The sequence below is a fragment of the Hyaena hyaena genome, unplaced genomic scaffold (genome assembly GCF_003009895.1).
Source record: "Hyaena hyaena isolate Hyena2069 unplaced genomic scaffold, ASM300989v1 scaffold_562, whole genome shotgun sequence".
NCBI lineage: Eukaryota > Metazoa > Chordata > Mammalia > Carnivora > Hyaenidae > Hyaena > Hyaena hyaena.
In genome coordinates, this window is record NW_024081198.1 from 439,427 (window position 1) to 460,183 (window position 20,757).

The following is a 20,757-nucleotide window of genomic DNA, read 5'->3' on the forward strand; positions in this document are numbered from 1 at the left end:
CCCCCCCCCCCCCCCCCCCCCCCCCCGATTCTGCATTATAAACACATGCATCCTTCTCTGCCTGTTCGCACTGGCGGGGTCATCCTGGGCCTTCCTCCCGACCTCCCTGCGTACCTCTCCGGTCTTCCCAGTGCCCCCAGCCCCCGGCTCAGTGCCGTCCTCAGCCCCCTGTATGACCAAACCTTGTGTGCCGGCTGCCCCCCTGTTGATGCTTCAGCCACCTCATTGTACTTGAACCTCAGGAATATCCGGGCCCATGCAACCCCTGTGCCACCTCTGGCCTTTTCTTCCGTCTGTCTGCCAGATGTGTAACTCTGCCTTCTGACTGTGTCTTGACCGCCCCAGATCTAGGGCGATCCTCCTGGCCTCTCCCCACACTCTCCACATGAGTCTGTTACCTAATTATCAGCTCCCACTGCCCTTGTGGGGGCACCTCTCCCTCAGATTAACCAAAGTTCCTTATGGCACCTTTGCAGAAACAGTTTGTTAGAAGCAATTGGCACTTATGGAACCAACAGCAGTCATCGGGGTGATCATTTATAACTGGATACTCCCTCTTATCAAAACACGTATTTCCCGATAGTTCCCGCTTAATGCTTTGTTTTCATGAGATCTCCCAGGGTAAGCACCCATCATCCGAGGCCACGGAAACACAGGCCTCCATGCAGAGATAAGTGCCGCTAAGGGCTTAGGCGTGCTGAGTCAGATTAAGGCAGAAAGAAGGGAATCGGTTGTCTGTCCAGGCCGCTGGTGGAGGTTGAGGGGGCCCTCACCAGCACCTTAGTCATTACCTATGTTTTATTACCCCACAGACATTAGTTGTCAATGCAGATAGGTGGATTCTATAAGAGCTGAACAGGAAGAGATGATTACTAGAGGGACATGATTCAGCCTAGATGCCGGTGTCTCCCTGCATCCGTGTACAACACCACCTTCCTCTGTGTGAGTGCCCCTCGTCTCCCCGGCAGCACACCAAGACAAATCCTCCTGCCACCCAGCAAAGTCACCGTGGTAGATTTTGATAAATATTTGGTGAGCAAATGACTAGGTCAATAGGTGCAGAAAAAATTAGGCAACGTTAGTTATTAAATGCAGAGTATAGTTTTGCATTTGTTGAGGCAAACCCTTCCAGTAGGTCCTGTCTTACTGAATTTTAATATTGGGAGAGCCAGCACATTGAGTAAATGGCTTGTTTGGCCTTAAGATGGATGTGTCTTCAGCACGTAGTAGGTTTATCCATATCTTAATGGTTAAGTTTTTCTCAAAAACCTTGTTTTGTCTTGATGTGGGGGTCTATATGCCTGACTGACTGGAACCTAAAAAGGGGCCCTATTCCTCTTTACCCAACTGCTTTCTTCAAGAAGATATAGATATAGATCTATATGTATCTTCATCTTGTAGATTTCTTCAAGAAGATATAGAATGAAATAAGTTCCTTGAGCTAGTTTGAAATTTTATTAAGTGAAGGTTTTGAAGAAGAAGGAACAAATATAGCAAACAGTGTTATCCAATTGGTTTTCAAGTGAGCACATGTCTTTGATTCACTACTTCTGTTTTCCCGATGGAGGTTTCAGTTTCCTTAGGGAGTCCCAAGAAGGTTGGATCAGATATGATATTGATAATTATCTTGTTGACAGACTTCTGAATCTATGTAGAAGGTTACATGTAATTTTAAGGTTTCTAGTTGATTCTTTGAAATCACATGTCTTGTTAATAGATCTAATGAATTATGTGTAAATACAGCTGCATTATCAAAATGGTAACATGTTAATAAAGGGGATACAGAGGCAAGTTTGGTTCATAATTTAATTTCCTATAAATCCTGATTCCTGTAATATTTAAAGGAAACTCTTTCAGTATATTGAAGGACCCTATTTATGAGCATTAGGGCTTTGAGCATCACTTTTTTTTGCATCATCTCTGATCTTCAACTGGGCCAGGAGTGAGGAGGGGGAATAAGATGCTCAAATCAGGTCATCAGCTACCATGTGGCACAATTTTGCCCTTAGGGAGCACAGTATGTGGAGCGGAAGATTGAGGTTACAACTTGATTTTCCAGCTCTAGGTGGAGGGCATTCTATTTGCTTATTTGCTCTTACGTTAAATTCTGAAGACATGGACTCTTAGAAGAATTAACATGACAATGTTTTCTTTCTTCCTTCTATTTTGTGTCGTCACATGCAATAAAACCTGTCTTATTAAATTCCTGTCTATATTCCCCGAGGAAGAAACATGGATTAATTATGTTTTTTGATTGCTGAGTGTTAACAATTTAAATGCTCAGAATTCATTTTAATCATGTTTAGGAAATAATTACTTTTTAATTTTGAATAGGTGATATGTTTTTATCCCATGGTTCAAAAGCATAAAAAATATATTAGAGTACCTTGTATCTGTCTGGTTCTTATCCCCTTGACTGGAAAGGTAAACATCGTTAGTACTTTTGTATGTATTATGCAATAATGCTGTTAAGAATTTATCAACAAAATAGAAAACATGCTCTTATATTTTTATCATCTTTACACAACAGGGCATATAACTTACATTGCTCTTTACTCTGAATTTTGCATTTACTAGAGCGCTTCCTAGGTCTTTCTTACAGTTGTGATACTTCACTATAGAAATGTGTCATATGTTTGCTTAACTGGTCCTCTACTTATGGACATTTGGGTTGTCTTTGATCTTGTTTTTGCAAGCAAGTTTGCAGTGGAAATCCTTTACTTAATGTCATTGTACCCCTGTGTGGGGTTTGGTATTGAATAAAGTCTTGCTTACCAGCTGTGAATTCAACAGTTGAAGCTCGGGTGTGATCAAGAAGACTTGTCACAAAGCTTTGATGTTCTTAAACATCAGTTGAGGGCATGAAATTGTGCAATCCAACATTCCCAGAACTGTTTAAACATTTGAATGAGATTCTTGCTGGGTAGCCCTGAAAGCTGCATTGCGACGTACACGGCTGACAGTTTGAGTCCCTCCCTGAGGCAGAACAGCGTTGTGCCCTAGGTGTGGTGCTGAAGGTCTTTGTGGCTGGTCACTTAAGAGCTAATGCTGCTATGTGGGGCGCCCTGTCTCTAGAAACTCCAGTTCTCCAGCCACTAAGAAAGCCTGAGAGAGGGGCGCCTGGGTGACTCACTCGGTTGGGCATCTGACTCGGCTCAGGTCATGCAAGATCTTGTGCTCTGTGAGTTTGAGCCCTAGGTCCTGCTCTGTGCTGACAGCTCAGAGCCTGGACTCTGTTTAGGATTCTGTGTCTACATCTCTCTCTGCCTCTCCCCTGCTTGTGCTCTGTCTCCCTCTCAAAAATAAATAAACATTTAAAAATTTTAAAAAGAAAACAACAACAACAAAGCCTGAGAGGAAAAGCACCTGTCATGTGGACAGCTGGGTTTTACTGTACCACAGTGCTGTCCCTCCCCTGCTTCTCTTGTTAGAGTTAACACCTTAACACTGCAGCCACAGGTGAGCCAGTAACCAGGCAAAGCATCAATGAAAAGCAACTGAGCACCAAGAGATGTGCCTGACTGGAGTGTAGTCAGACTGGGACAGTGGATGTTTTATCCCAGGATATAGCTTAACAAAAACCACTTAAGTTCATGCTAGAGTAATCTTAGCAGCATTCTTAATGCAGTGTTGGGTTCTAGAGAATTTTCTAAACTTCCAAAGAGTATATATGCCCTGACACAGTTAACAGTTCTGAAATATGGAGGATAGGACTTTTATAAGCACAAGTGCCATATTGTTAACAAAAACTAAAGCAACCAAAATGTAATAAAGGAAATGTAGAGGCACCAACCTCACTTGTGGACTTAAGCCATCAGACTCTCAGCAACAAATTAGGAAATAGCTTACATAGTTGGACTGACATAGCTGAAAAAAGTTTGTCTTGAGGGGTGGGCAGGTGGGAGTGTGAAATGGGTGAAAGGAATCAAAAGGTACAAACTTTGAGTTCTGAAATAAAAAGATCATGGGGATATAATGTACAGTATGGGAATAGAGTAGATCCACTGTATTGCATATTTGAAACTGGTTAAGAGAGATCTTTAAAGTTCTCATTACAAGAAAATAAAATTTTAGCTATGTATGGGAACAGATGTTAGCTAGACTATTCCGGTGAGCATTTCCCAGTATATACAAATAGTGAATCATCATGTACATCTGAAACTAATATTATGTTAAATGTCTTTTATGCTTCAAAAACAATGAGGAACTACATTTCAGATGGTAAAAAAAATGTATTTTATTAAAAAGATACTATGTCTATCTCCCTCTTAATTTTTTTAGTTTTTAAAAGTTTATTTATTTTGACAGAAAGTACAAGCAGGGGAGGGGCAGAGACAGAATCCGAAGCTGACAGTGCAGAGCCCAGAGAGGGGCTCAAACTCACGAACCATGAGAACATGACCTGAGCTGAAACCAAGAGTCAGTGCTTAACCGACTGAGCCACCCAGGAGCCCCTCTCTTCTCTTTTTAAAATAATGTTAGAAATGGAATTAAAACCATTTAATAAGAAAAAAAGATAAATAATATCAAGTAATCTATCCAAACAATATTAATAGCAAATATTTTAACTAGAGTAAAATTTAAAAATGTAGATAACACTGTAAAAAATGTTTACAAAGAAGCCAAACATATTACTAGCTATTGCTTGAGTTTGATATAATTTGAAGGAAAATACAAAATTGGGTGCTACAAAAGAAATACCTGTATTCTGAACCTGAAGGTAGAAAAACAATGATTAATAAATTAATATAAATGTATCTTATGAAATAACCTAGTAGAACCTGACCAGTAAAATTCATCAAAAAGTGTTTAATAGACAAGGATTTTAAAGAATATTTTCTTCAAAGATGTTAATATAAAATATTACATCTCAATACATTATATTAACATCTTTGAAGAAAATATTCTTGTAAATAATTATAACTTAATACTTGAAAACTCTGATATTGTGTTAAATAATAAAATTGATCAGCATAGAAATTCTGGAAAGAGAATCACCCATTGATAAGGAATTTAGAAAATGATAAAATCAATGCAGTGTATCAATAAATAAATGAATTACATAATTATTGGTAGGATATATAGCAGGGTATAGGATATATAGCAATATATGTATATATTGCTGTTCTGTTTGAATAAAATTAGAGGAAACTATATAAAACGCTGATGCTTATCTATATGTAGGCTTACTGAAATGAAGAATTAGCAAATAACAGGCTTGATATACTGAGGTAACATTTTGTTATGATTATTGCATAAATTATTTTTAATTAGATAATACATCTCCTCCCCATCTCTACTTGGGTGGGATAGGTGGGAACAGTAGACATTGGGTGTCAGAGGCCTAGCTTCTTACTTTGCATCTGTCCTGTGGAAGCCGGATGAGCCTGGACAAGCCCTTTCCCACCCTGGAACCTCACCTTACCTACGAAGGGTTACTAAGTGGATAAAAGAAAGTGAGAACACTCACTGAGCAATAACACACTGTGTAGTTATTATGTGAAGAAGAGAACTCCTAAGAACATTTTGGAAATGATGTAAAATGAACACTAATTTCAGACGCTTTGACAAACTGTAAAATATTTAGGTTATTTTTTCATTAAAATGTGACTCTCTCAAATGCTGTCCCTATAGGACTTGAATTTATGACTATGAACTTGGTTGCTTTCTTCATCTGATTTGGAAGTGGCAATTAGTGCTAAACAGCTATTAATGATTACTAAAAAAGACTATGGACAAATACCTGACCCTTTAAGTATTTTTAAAACACAAAAGATATTTTAGTCATTTTAGAACAGTGAATTATCAAGTATTAATACTCAAATATGAGTCATGGAGCCACAGAAAGCAACAAAAAAAAATAAACTTTTTTCGCCCTTTTTCTTAACTTAAGGAATATATTGAGTGTATTTTGTTATTGGTTCTTCGAGCATGAATTGGCAAGTTTATTTTTTTCCTGAGAAATTATTACAGTTTTCCTCCCCCCGAAAAATTAGAGAAAATAATTCCCATCTAGAAAAGTTCGTTAGGTTTGTTCCCACAGAATGTGAACGCCATTGGGAATACGTCTGAGAGCAGGAAACCATTTGTTTTTGTTTCTTGTATCTTTTTTTTTTTTCAGATTTAGTTTTGCTTTGATTCCTTGGCCTACTTATTTCAAGAAGCTAAGCAGCTTGTTTCGTGTTCTTCCAATTTGTTGGATATTTAAAGTAACATTTGGACATTTGGAATGGTTCCAAAACTGAGCAGTTTTTCATTTAAAATAAAGTAATTCTCAGGACACCCGTGGCACAGAAAGTGAATAATCACTTAGCACAGCATCTTAGTTGGATTTGGAGTATTAGCATGAGCTTTTAAACAAAAATACGTAGACCATTATTACTACTTGGAGAGGGGAAAAACAATAAAGCTTGCGTTGAAAAGAAAATGGAAAGTATAGTCAAGAGTATAGTACTTTCAACAATGAACCTAAGGGACAAAGTGGATGTTCAGTATGTGTAATGATTTATTAGAGATTAGGAAATGACTCATCTGCAGTATAAATCTTTGTAATGACCAAGCCATCAGCAGGAAAGGATGGGAAATTTATAGAAAAAGGGTAGGAGGAGGGAGAGGTATTGAAAGTCCAGTCGCTTGTATTTTTCATAGAGCACATGTAATCAGAATATAGACTCAGGGACCTTGTCACAGGATACTTTGCCAATTCATCTAAAAAAATGAGAAACTGTGATATCAACATTATTTTGCACACAACTTTCCTGTGTCTGGATTGCTAAATCTGTTTCTTTCACATACATGATTTTTGCCCCATGTAAATCTTTGAAAGTCAGAGCTAGAGACAGGGTCTGTGCTCATACATTCCAAACAACTATGTGATTAATTTCTGGTCCATACACGTTCGTTATGCAAATGTACCTTAAGTGCATTTCTGTGGCTTATTTAGTTGTTTTTGAACCCAGATGGTAGTGATTATAAAAATTAAAATCACATATCTTCCTATGTATGCTCATTCCCTTTACAGTTGAAAAGGGCAGACAAAAGAATCCCAGAAGTTTGTGTACCCAGACCCAGACGTCTCCAGATGTGCTGTCCTCTGAAAAAACACTTGAGTTGGCCCAGTATAAAACAAAATGTGAAAACCAAAGTGGATTTATCCTGCAGCTCAAGCAGCTTCTTTCCTGTGGTAATACCAGGTTTGAAGCATTAACCGTTGTGATTCAGCACCTACTCTCAGAGGTAAGGATGTGTACCTTCTAAACAGTCTTTGTCCCTGAGGTGAGGGGTGTGGGAGGAGCAGTGTTCATGCTATTGTCCTGTGAATACTTTTCAGTTAATGAATGGTGAGACCGGATACAATTCATCCAATTATGCTTTTGTCAACTTACTTGATACTTGAGCCTCTCTCTCTCTCTCTCTCTCTCTCTCTCTCTCTCAAAATTTGGTATGGAGACATTTCTACCACTTTCTTTTCTCTTCCAGAATCACTTAGACCAACAATGGCAAAAGATAATTGTTTGTTGTACTTACACACATCTCCAATATTAGCATTAACATTTTTTCAATTAATTTTTTGTCTATATGCAGCTTTTCATATCACCTTTAGTTTAATGCCTTGAAAAATAAAATTGATTATGGGCCAAAGAACACTTCTGAGATAACTCCCAGTATGGGTCTGGGGACTCCTCAGAATTTCCACCCACTCCTAACATGGTTTGTGTACAGCAGATGCGAAACAGATTTTCTTTGCTTGCTTATTCTTCCCTGACATTCTACAAGGATGTTAGTTCAGGCACTAGTTAAAATGCATCAAGAAACCAAGTTTCCATGAACATATGCTACTGGTCTAGCAACAAAAACTGCAATTATCTCAGGGGAAACACTGGGGTGAGATTATACTTGAGCTCTTGAGATAATTTTTTACTCGCAGTCTTAAAAGATGCGTATCCGTAGTATCTCAGGAAGAAAACTATTCAGTTTTCCTGTTCTGTAATTCAGTTTGTCCAACAAACCTATGTTCACTTCCTACAGAGGCTACTGTGACATGGTTGCCTGTCTGGGGCAGGGGAGATAAAGGTGACTGAGACTTGGTCTGTGCCCTTGCACGTAACCGAGCTAATAAACAGTTGGGATCAATATTTGATGAACATTTTTACAGCTTTGTCCAAATACATCTTTTTGAGAGCAAGATAGAGACATACATCTAGTTTTAAAATTAGAGTGGTATATATAGTACTTATGTTTCTCTTTAATATGTAAGGAAGGAATTAGAAAGCTGGCTTATATAATCAAGTAGGTTCAGTTGGATACCACATAATATCAAATGCAGGAAACAATTAGTTGGTCTATTTTGTGATAAATCAATAAATTTGTTTTACTATAGCTAGCCTAACTGGCCCCATGTTCAATTCCTTTCTCTCCTTTATCTCTCACGTGGAATGAGTCATTAAGTCCTGTGAGCCCTCACCCTACGGTGTTGACGTGGCTGCCCACCCCCCCCCCCGCCAATCATCTTTTTCACTCCTATTGATGCCAACCTTGTTCAGACTTTGGATAACTGCCCATTAAATTATGATAACTTCTTAACTAGATTTTAGACCTGCATGCCCTTCACTATAATTTATCCCAAGCACTGCTAACAGATTGGTCTTTGCAAAGCATTCCACTCTACTGATTAAAACCTTCAGTGTTCCCCATTGTCTACAGCTGACCTGTCCTCTGTGGTAGCTACTGTCTTTATGAAGCTTTTGGACACCTGGAAGGCAATAAGGCAAATGTAAGATATGTGATTAAGCATTAAAATACACATGGATTTTGAAGACAGTATAAAAAAAGGATGTAAGATATCTTTTGAACACTCTGTTGACTATATGTTGACATGATAATATGTTGATATACTAAGTTAAATAAAATATATTAAAATTTAATCTTTTGAACTTTTAAAAAATGTGACTACTAGGAAGTTAAAATTATATGTATGGCTCACATTATATGTCCTCTGGAAAACTCTGGGGTATAACATGGAATACAAGATTCTATAATTTGGCATGAGCTGCTCTTTTTTATCCACACCTCACTGCTTATCTGCTCTAGCTGTATAATTAGTGACGAGAATCAAGAGGGATATAACATTTGTTGAATATTTACTAAGATCTAGACATTTGTACTTATTAAATCTTGTCCAAAGCCACAAGTTGGAATTTACTAGTAAGAAATTTGAAGCATGGAGCTACTAAGTATCTCCCCTTCAGCAGACAGCTAATTAGAGGAAGACCAGGTCTTGAACCTAGGTCTAGGACGTTAGGAACTTAAAATCATCTGTGAATGTCTCGACTTTCTTATTCTTTGTTCAAATGCTGTTACTGGGCCACTGCCCTTCTTGCGAATATCTATGTGTTCAGACCTTTGGGTAGCATCATCCCACTACCTACATTTGATTTACATGGATTCACTACACAAACAACCAAGTAGAAAATGCAAATTAAGTGGATCAGGCAGACCTGTCTTTCATGCCCCTCCATAAGGAAAGGCTCAGGAGTGGACGTGACATGAAAGAGTCTGCTCTTCCTCTGGTTCCTAAATCCCTCCCATGGTATGAACCTCCCACGGTCCATGGGATCCTGCTGTTTCAAGATAATTTTTTTCCCCATAGAACCTTGCTCATAAACACAAACCAAACTCTTGATCAGATGCTCAGTTGAAGAAGGAGTAGATCGAACATTAGAAGAAAAACCTTACTCATTGGAACATACTGACAAATGTTTGGTCAGTCTACAACAGGACAAACTCTTAACAAGTCTCAGGGATACTTTACTGTATGTGACTTTAATATTGTACCTAATTTAGGTTTTAATGCCCATGTAATTGTGACTCCACTGGATTTCTTATAATTCAGTTCAAAAACTCCATCTTTTATTTCCTGATCCTTCTGGCTCTCTGTTCTGTCTACCTTCTGGATTCTAGGGGCACTTCTATTTCTCTGTCATTCTCTACCTTGTATTACAGTTAATCATTTGCACTCATTTTGGCTTTTTAAGAACAGAGGCTCACTGAAAGTAGAATCTGTGTCTAGGTCCTTTTTAGGAAATAACCCCAGCATCTATGGCCAGGCTTTATATAGTAGACACACATTGCATACCTGAACAAACAGATGGATGAATAGAGAGGATGGAATCCCCAATGTAAGATGAACATATAAAGTCTTTATGCAAATGTCCTTTGCTCTTTAAAATCAGTCAGCAAATATTTACTGATTGCCTAATGTTTACAGGGTACTATTATAAAAGAGGTAGAAAGGACAGACATAACAAGGGGGAAAGTTAAGTAATTCTTTGGAACAATTTTCCTCTTAACCCTTTGGTTCTCTCATACTCCTTATCAAAGTGATTGATGGATTGATATGTGGATAGTTTGATGTAGGTTGTAGATGTAGAATGATCTATATATACATATATATCTCATTGCTGAGTTTTTCCTAAGTGACTTTAGAGCATTAGAGTATGGATAAAAATGATTGATTATAGGAAATCCTAGACCTACCACTTATCTTTTTGTTGCAAGCCTGTTTAATACCTATAATTTTCCCACTTTCATGGCAGACATAATTCATTACATGGAAGTTCTAGTAAGTGCCTCACGAGTCTGGAAACTAATACCACACTTTCTGTTTCTCAGAGGACACACTGATGCTGGTTTTAGTTTGTTCCACTCCTGGGTCTGTCCTTGCATGATTGAGCAGTGTCCTGTGCAGACAGCCAGAGGGAAATCCACCCTAAAGTGGCACCCAGACAAGGTGAATTCTGAGTGACCCTAGCAGGCTACTATAAGTAAAAATGTCTCAGGACAAAAAAAGTGGACATGCTTCATTGTGTGAGTGGTAGGGAGAACGTGAGAGAGCACACATCTGAGCCATGTGACCTGGCTTTTGTCCTCAAACCCCCTGTGCTGGTGGTGTTCCTCAGCAGCTAGCACTCCAGGCCCCGCTGATGGGACAGCAGCCAGAGACTAAGTGCCTCTGTCCCAGGGACCCCTAATTAAATTATGGTGAATCCACGGTTTTTCCTTGGAGCACTTCATATATTAATGCGTGCATAGAAAAGCAGATTTGTATCCAGATTCCCAGCTCCTGCTTTTTTTCACATGGTGGGGAATTCTGCATGTTAAAATACAAAGAGAATTAAATCAACTTGCTATCTAGACTATAAAGAGTTTATCAGTTAAGACAGAAGCACTGATAGAGGAGTCGCTGAATAAAAAGAAACAGGCAATCGGTATCTGAGTGACAAAATGCATTTTCATCATCTGCAAGCAAAGGATAGATCTCTTAAAGGGCAAGCTCCCAGAGAGAGTCAGGCAGAAACTGACACTTAGTATGGGGTGGCCCTGGGGTTTGCATTTCATATAGGATCATATATAAAGCCCTTAGTTCTTCCTTTACGTGGTACTCCCTCCCACCGGATGAGGTCATCTGCCTTGAGTGACTACTGAAGAGTTGGGCCTGGCCATTTTAGTTCTATCCAGGCCCCACGCTTCTGGAAGGCAAGAACCATGTCTTAAATTTCTTTGATATTTTTCCCCAGCATCTGGAATGGTGCCTCATAATGGGCCCCGAGTAATAATTTGCCAATCAATTCAGAAAGGTAAATGTCCTCTCCAGACTTTGGGGGAAAGGAGATGGTAACTATGACTGGCATTGAGCATTCCTTTAAGGGTTATATAGCGGGTCAGGTAAAGAAGGCTGAGCATTCTCTACTGTGGAGGTAGGACATGGGTAGCAAGTATGACTTGCACAGAACAGGAACTGGGAGTCTAAACAGGAGCTGGATGGTTGAGATTCTTGGAACTGGGGTGAAGTTTATTGTTCATGGACTCCACGAAATAACTTTTTCGGGGTAAGGGCATCTATGAGTACAAAGAACGCGGGACAGTACTCTAGCAGCCCCTGCCAGGTCCTGTGGAGGACTGCTTTCACTAGTGTAGGAATGAATTTCTGGAGATCGGGACTGCGGTGAAGTTAGCACTAGTAGGAAAAGGGTGATAGAGGGGCGCCTGGATGGCATCCAACTTCCGCTCAGGTCATGATCTCATGGTTCGTGGGTTCGAGCCCTGCATCGGGCTCTGTGCTGACAGCTAGCTCAGAGCCTAGAGCCTTCTTCGGATTCTGTATCTCCCTCTCTCTCTGACCCTCCCCTGCTCATGCTGCCCCTCTCCCCCTCAGAAATAAATAAAACATTAAAAAAAATTTTTTTAAAAAGAAAAAGGGTGATAGAGTCAAGGAAGAATGGACTGACTTTAGAACAACCCAGTTGGACAAAGGAGGGGCAAAGATGACCTCACAGCTTTCCTGTTACTGTTTACTCAGATTGACAGAGGTTGGAAGTTGTCAGTGGCTTCTGGGACAGGAAGGTCAAGCGCAGGAGAGTTGGGAGAAGTGTTCACATGAAATGAAATTCCTTGTCCCCAAAACCTCTTTCATAAGCCAAGGGATCATGCGGTAGGTACTTGTGCTAGGGTGTAAACATTTTCACAAAATTACTTCCGGAAATTACATATCAGCTTAATTTTTCAATCCTCACCTTTCACACTGATGGAAGTTTGAAAAGTGATTTTACCTTCTCGCCAGCTTTGCCTTCCACTAGACATTTCACTGCTATTGGAAAGTGAATTAGAAGGCAGTCCCTGAATGTGTTACAGGATTTGGTATCTAGTATAGCTGTCTTCTGGTGTTCTTGACAATGGCGTGACGAAATTGCTGGTACTGAAATACATTACTAAGCAAACAAAATTATGGCCTAAGTTTATGAGATTAAGAGAGGCATTATTACATCTATTTCCATATGCTTTTCTTTCAGTTTTATCCAGGTTTATTTTTCCTGAGACTTTAATTGCTACATTGGAAAATTCATTACTTGTTCATTTTTTAAAACCTGGACTCATGGATTTGGGTTTTTTAATAATAGGAATTTTTTTTGTTTTTAACATTTATTCATTGTTGAGAGATGAAGACAGAGCATGAGCAGGGGAGGGACAGAGAGAGAGGGAGACACAGAATCTGAAGCAGCAGGCTCCAGGTTCTGGGCTGTCAGCACAGAGCCCGATGTGGGGCTTGAACCCACGAACCGTGACATCATGACCTGAGCTGATGTCGGAGGCTTAAATGACTGAGCCACCCAGGTGCCCATGGATTCACGGGTTTGTAATTTCAGAATAACTTAATACTGCAGTTTAAAAAAGCAAGCATTTAGAATACCATTAATGGCAAAGTGTAGTCAACGAGAGAGTGCTTCTTAAATTCCAGTCACTGTTAACTATCCCTGTGACAGTGTTAGCATGTTCAGTAACTTCTCTAGCTCTTGAGTGAGAGGCCACTACAAAATAAAAAGTACAAGTTGTAGAGGATATCTGATCTCCCACTCTCCAATCAGCATTTCACACTTTATCTTTAAACACCAGTAGACCGGGTTCTGAGCATTCAGATTAAATTTTGCAGCAAACACCATTCGTCTTACTATGTCATTTTTAATTGTAAGTCACAGAACACACACTTGGATTGTTCTTCGCCTTGTTCACAGGCTTCTTCAGTATACAGGTTTTGGAGAACAAGTTTCTCTTTTCTATTAATTAGTAAGTGTGATCATCTAACGACCTCAATTAGAGAGGGGACTAAAAAGGTTCACAAATCTAAAAATAACTCCATTATCCAGGCAGAGAAGGTCAGTTTTTCTTTGTACTGTACCAGCTGATATTTAAGTAAATGGCCATCGATCAGTCTAATGTCTGGCTCTCGTTTTTCATAAATGAAGGGCTGTGGCTTTAAGTAATCTCAGGCTGTTTGTGCCAGAGGCAGAAGCTGCAGCATCAGCTTCTGAGAGGAGAGAGGCATACGGTAACCTGCAGGATGTGAAGTAAGGCTAACCGAGGACCAATCGTGCTCCTCCGGGTAGAGCTTTGAATGTAGGCAGACCCGACTGGTGGGTGGCGTGGCCACCTGTGCACTTCTTGGACGTTGCGGGGGGTGGGGTGGGGACAGGTGCAGACAGAAGCTGGAAAATGGGCTGCTCCGGCAGCAAAATGTGTCTCTACCCTCCCTGTGCAGCAACAAGGGTAATTAGTATTTGCTTCTAGTGTGTTTCTGGAAGAATGTCAGGGACCGAGGCAGAGCTTGTCTGGAATTAGGGGGAAATGCTTTGAATGACGAGCAACTCTTGCCTGCAAAAGACTGGGTCTCATGATCTCCGCAATACTGTGATCAAGATGCGGCAGGAGCTCCGTCTCGGGTGATCCTAGTGAGGGCATTTTCAGAGAGCTCTGAATTCTGCCTTTTCTGTAGTTATGCCCTGGCGGTAGAGAATCTACCTTTGAAGAAACTGTATCTATTGCTGTATTTGTGTGTGTGTGTGTGTGTGTGAGAGAGAGAGAGAGAGAGAGAGAGAGAGAGAGATTGTTTTGAGTTGCTGGTAACTTGGAAATTGTTCTTTACAGAAATTTTAATAATAGCTTTTTCAATACTGGAACAGTCGCCTATTTTCTTTGATTCGTTTCTCTTAATATCTCCTTACAGTAATAGCTGATACCAAATATAATAATCCTTAGAAAATAATGTGGAGCTGAGTAAAATTAGTTTGATTTTGTCTTTTTTTAAGGATTCTTTTTCACTGTAGCTTTATAACAAGTTAGTATCTTCCTTTTAGGACTGACATTGTAACAAAACTTTTATTTGCAGATCTAGGACAAAGTGCACATAAGTGCATATGTTTAGAACATTAAATATTTATCTTAACCTGATTAGTGCTTTATTGCCCTTGGAGGAGGAGAATGCATTAAGTCTTAAGTATGCATTTGTGGAAAGGTTCTCTGGATCAGCAATGAAGCATGGCTCAAAGTAAATATTTTTAAAGTACCATGCAGCGAGTGTCTCAAATGAAAGTTTCACGAGAACCTGAGCAAATAAAAAGAATCTTGAAACATGAATTTCCTTAACAACCAAGGGACATCTGTGTTTTTTCAACAACACACTGTTTAGCCTAAATGATTCATATCTTGGCTTCTCGATTCTGAGTCTCATTTTCCTGGTGATAACAAATGTGTGCCTTTACTGAAAGAGACCCTTCTGAAAATGTAACCTGATGTGTGTTTTCCGCAGCGAGAGGAAGCTCTGAAACAACACAAAACCCTATCTCAAGAACTTGTTAACCTTCGAGGAGAGCTAGGTAAGAGCTTTATTTGTGTGTGTGTGTGTGTGTGTGTGTGTGTGTGTGTGTGTGCGCGCGCGCGCATGCGCGTGTGCACGCACATTTGCATGTTTTGCTTTGTTTTGTTCTGTTTTTTTTTTTTCCCCTCAGTTTTACAGGATGAGGAGACAACTGGAAAATTCGCTTTTCCCATTTGCATTGTGGCTGGGGTTGCCTGCTGGCAGTTTTTAGCTGTCCCACTCTGGTATCTGTGCAAACACTTCATATCAACATTTCTTTTGAATCTTGGCAGCTTGACCTCAAGTTCACAGAATTCCTGGCACTGATCTGACTAAGCCTAGCAGAGCTTTTGATGACCAAAACATTTCTCTTCCTGAAGACAGGGACAGAGCGAGTTTTGTAATTGTATGGATTCCTATTAAATAATTCCATCATTTTTTACCCCCAAACATCTTTCCATATTAAAAAGCGGTGAGAAAACTCCCTCTATGATAAAAGTAATTACATTACGCTTTCCTTGGAGTAGTTGGTGAGGAGGAAGTGTGTAAAAAGAAGGGTGCTGCACATCCTGGATAGCCCATCTGAAGAGAGTGCATTCTGTGCTAGTGTCACAGTGTGACCGGGGCTGATGGTGAGTAAGGACCCACTCCTACCAGGAGCCACGAGCCTCTGACATCTGTAACACCCACCACCCGGTGCCGCTGCTCCCAGGCTGATCTCAGTTGTCGTTCTTGGCTCTCCTGGAAGGGTCCTCAGGGTTCATGCAACAATCTTGCCTTCCCTACCTCGGCTCCTGTGTTGGAGTGAACCGGCAGCTCCTGGGAGGGCCCTGCGTGCCCTAGAGAAGCAGCTTCCTGCTTTAGCTCCAGCCAGGTCTGGAGTTACTCATTAAAAGGCTGAATTCCTTGCCCTTTGCCATTTTCTGTGTATGCTCACAACTTGAGTCAGTAGTTGTGAGTAGGTATGTGCATAAATAATGCAAAGGCAAGAGCCGGAGACAAAAATTGTGTTCACCCAGTTCTGGGAGAAACCCGTCTTTGGACAAGACCAGAATTTCAACACTGTCAATATAATTTGTTGGACTGAAAAATTTTCTCCGCCACCCCTCACCCCCAGGCAAAGATCAAATAGCAGTGAATGTGGGGCCAAGGTTGTCTCTGTGTTCCTGTTCTGTGTTCACCTCCCAACAGGAGGCAACTGCATACTCCTGGCTAACCCTCCAGACTCTGACTACCTAGCTGGGGCATCCTTTTCTCCTGACCTTATTTTGGGCTATGGAAATGAAGAACTCTGTATAGAAAAATAATTTTAAAACAAATGGAACTTCAGGACCCCAAAGATTTGAAAATTCTAGGGAAACCATTCAAGGAAACCACAGCAGAGAAAGAGGCTTCTGGCTTTAGCATTTGAGACTTTCTGTCCTGTTACTTAACTAGACTGCTGCCCTTTTGATTACCCAAGTGACCAACTTAATTTGCTTTTGTGTGTGCCTTAAATAACGTAATGGATATAGAGTGAGCAGATCAGGAAACAGGCCTTTGTGTGCGTGCCTTAGAGTTCATTATGACCCAGTGGAGGTGGAGATGAGCCTGCCTGATGGTTCACGCTTCGGCCTCTCCAGGATGAGAGATGAATGTTCTCATTCATGCTGCATGAATAGGGGATCCTCTTTTTGCCTTTTAGTGGATAGTACAGTTAACTGATTTAAATTGGGACTCAGGTCCTCAGCACCTCCAGTCGGTACATAGCCTGACAGGAAATAGCAATCACAGTTTGTACACATTCTCAGCTTCCCATCTGTGATAAGGAAAGTGTGCCTTCACTGCTGCTGTCCACGTGTCCAGATGCAGTGGTTGGCCTTTCCGTATCATCCAGTCACCTAGGTGGAGTTGGGTTAACTTGGGAGTAGGAGACTTGTCAGGGTAATGAGATGACATTAGGAACAGTAGTCAATGGAAGGGACAACTGGGAATGTATCAGTGCCCCCGCTGAATGAGGTAGAACTTCTCAAGTAACATGTAAAGCCTTTTGGGGATGGTCTCAGTTCTGTGAGGAGAGAGAAGAGAAGGCATTATATCGTTCTTTTGAAGAAAACAGTCCAGGAAGAATATTCCAGAAGCTGCCAGTGGGATCGTTTGTAGCATGAACTAAGATGGAAGACAGCAGGTGACACAGCAAAGTTTGAATTATAATTTTAAAATTTGAGGCAGTAGTATAGAATACTCAGACTGTGCAGTCACACTAACCAGGTCCAATTCTTTGGTGGCTGGTTGACCTGGGGCAAGTCACATTATGGGTCTTGATTCCCAATTTCATTATCTGTCACATGCACTAATAATTATCTGCTCGAGGGTGGTCATGAGGAGTACAGGAAGTAACTCACTGTAAAGTGGCTCGCACCAAATGTTATAGGTGCTATTTACTACTAAATAGTTACTATTGAACTAACATGTCTGCAGTTTATACCTGTGTAGTAATTAGTCACATTTGCTGCAGGAAGGAATTGTAATTAGACCATATTACTAAAAATCCTCAGGGTAGGTTGTTTTTTGTCTTGAGTCTCAGATGGCAATAAGACATGATTGATCCCCTCCTGACACACTTTGCTTGCAAAGTGGAGGCCATACTCTAGACCTTTGTCCATGGATTCCTAACTAGAAGTGGCCTAGCTTCTTGGAGTCCAGTTTCCTCACTGGAAACATAAGGTTAATATGTGTTTTGCTGGATTGTCATGGAGCCTGAGTAAAACGGTAATATGTGTGGAGCGCTGGTCATGGGGCCTGGCCCACCACAGGCACCTCAAGAAAGAGAACCCTACTGCTGTCCCCATCAGCCAAGAATCCACCATTTCTCTCCAAAATAATGCAGGGCTGTTGGTGTCACTCTTCCCTTGATTTCTTTATCTTCTCTATGAAAATTAAGGTAAGGTTCCCACACTAAGAACTGCAAAAAATAAAAAGACAGCTCAAACTTGGGAGCATTGAAACCCAAGTAGTCTGTGATTGTGACCTTCAGAATCTAACTGCCTCCAAACCTCCCCTCCGTTGACTAACTTTCCTGTTGTCTCACTCATTACCCTGACAAGTGTCCTGTGTTGCCAGGTTAACCCGACTTCCCTCAGAACAAAGCCATGAGGTTCTCCTCCCTCCAGTGAGTCCTCAGTACTTTACAGTCACGTACTTACCATAATCCTGTGTTTCCTTATTGTCTTCAGATAGTAAAAAATTTTTTTTCCAGAGAGTAAATTTCTTTCAGAGATTCTTTCCTGATTCCAATGGGGAAAAAATACATGCTTTCCATTTTCACAAGTAATTGATAAATACTTATGGGTATTTGAGGGTTTTACATTTTCTTTAAGAACAATGTGCAAAAATTAAAATTGTGAAGTGAGGGGAAAACAACCCATAGTTCCACTAGGAGCTTTTACTTTTGCATATTCCCTGTGCCTTAGTTTATATGAATATAGACAATTCCATATCTGACACTTTTTATTAAGGTATCTTTTGCCTACAGTGGAATGCTTACACTCATATAACTTAAACCTTTGTCAAGGTATTGAAGATCGCTCTCCTCCCAGAAAATGCCTTCATGCTCCTTTCTGGTAGATGATACCCCTCTTCTCCAGAAGCCAAATGATCTGATTTTTATCACATAGGTTAGTTTTGTGTATTCTAGAATTTCGTATAAACAGAAACATACATCATATTCTTTTTGTGTCTGGCTTTTTTTCACACAGTGACATGATTTTGAGATTCGTCCATGTTATTTTATGTGTATTCTGATCTTTTTAGCTTGTGTCAAGCCCTTTTCCACATTGCCTCATACTCTTCATTATGGTCATGCAGAATGACTTAGGAAAGTTCTGTTGAGTGGAGGTAGCTTAATTTCACTTATGCCTTTAGTGCTGTAGTATAGTGATGTTTCATTGTTTGCTGTTAGCCCACCCATTCCCATGGTTTCAGCTACAACTTGGAGGGTGATGATGCCCAGATTTAGATTTCGAGTTCTCTCTTTCCGAGGCTGCAGATGTATTTTGCCTAGTGAAGAGCTGCCTATAGGAAAGCCCGTCTGGTGTAATCAGATCTTTCTGTTTCCCCAGCCCTTTGCTTCCTGAACGCTCTGCAGGGTCTCCTCATTCAAACCTATTCCTCAGAGTCTATTTATCATCTTCTGAAGTGGCATTATTCTTCAGTTACCACCCAGGCCATCCACAGGTCTCACGTGTCTTGTCCTCCATCTCTCCTTCCTGTTCTAATTTAAGCCTCATAACTTCTCCCCCCAAATATATTCATCCAATTCATCCAACAGGCCACCCTGCTCCAGGCCCGCTCCTCTCCTCTCCAGACTGTATTAAATCTCACATCTGTCCTTTACTGGACATTTTTAACAAATATAAATGACTTCATTCGGGCTTTGGGAAAAAGTCCAAATATACTACATTCACCGTGTATGATTTGACTGGAACCTTCCAGCCCAGCTTCATGATGTCAGGATGTTCATTTGCCTCTCTTCACACCTTCTTTCCCCTCCCCATGCCTTAGCCATGGGTCCATTCACACTTCTTTGAATCTCTTTGTCACATGTTATCCCCTCGGGTTGAGATGTGCTCTCCCTTTTTCACTACTTTTCTATTGTTTGCCTCTTAAACTCCTCACTAGCTAAAATACCTAGCTAAATCCTAGCTAAAATACCTTATCTTCAATTAAGTTGTAGCTAATCTTTCAAGAAAGTTAATTGTGCCTTCTACTGTACCCTTCAAGATACTCTGTTCTTATAGTTATTTGTTTCTAGACCTCTTCTCACATTGTAGAACCATGAGCCCTTCAAGAGCAGTTATCTCCTTCACCTTTGTAGCTCAGCCAGTTGATACCTTGTGCCTGGCACTTAGTCCTTGGGTGAATGAATGATTTTCATATTGAAGATGATAACCAGAGAAAGTTGGTTTTATATGTATAATATGCTAATATTTAATGTTTTTTATATAGAAATGTTTTCCTACAAAACCATTTAAAAATAACATGTATGTTTTTAAGAATGAATAATAAGTAAGGTGAGCTATAATTCTCTTGGGAACATTTTGTAATTATGTCTGACAATCCCAGTTAGATCATTTTGAAAGTGTCAGCTCTTGAAATAGATTACAGTTCAATTTAATGGACAGTGTCCTCAGCAAACATTTGGCCTCTGAGATAGAGAATAAACATGTCACTCTGATTTTTTTCTTTTTTAAAGAATCGTGTTGGATCAAAACCGGTATAATAAAGAACCATAATTATGATCTTTAGGGGCTTCTATTGTTTTTTGTTAATGTTAATCATAATCACATTTTCATCTAAGTTAATGAAGAAAAGGTATTTTTATTTCAAAACTTCTACCTGTCATAACTAATAGCTAATGTACATCTTTTTTAAAGAACTTCCATTGATTTTTATTTAAGTTTGGTTTTTTTCTTAATCCTACTGAGACTTAAGTATTTGGTCAAATGAACTAGATGTCAAAAACTTGGTGCACCTGGGTGGCTCAGTCAGTTATGTGTCTGACTCTTGATTTCAGTTCAAGTCATGATCTC

General features: G+C 40.0%; 1 protein-coding gene across 8 annotated transcripts in view; it reads left to right on the forward strand.

Moving 5' to 3' along the window:
- MTUS1 (microtubule associated scaffold protein 1) overlaps positions 1-20,757 on the forward strand; it is a 173,062-nt gene that overhangs the window by 130,456 nt on the left and 21,849 nt on the right. For all 8 annotated transcript variants that reach the window (XM_039256311.1, XM_039256312.1, XM_039256313.1 and 5 more), the window contains 2 exons: positions 7,022-7,236; positions 15,140-15,206. In XM_039256311.1, coding sequence (XP_039112242.1) covers positions 7,022-7,236; positions 15,140-15,206 — 282 coding nt within the window. The remainder of the gene's footprint in view (positions 1-7,021; positions 7,237-15,139; positions 15,207-20,757) is intronic.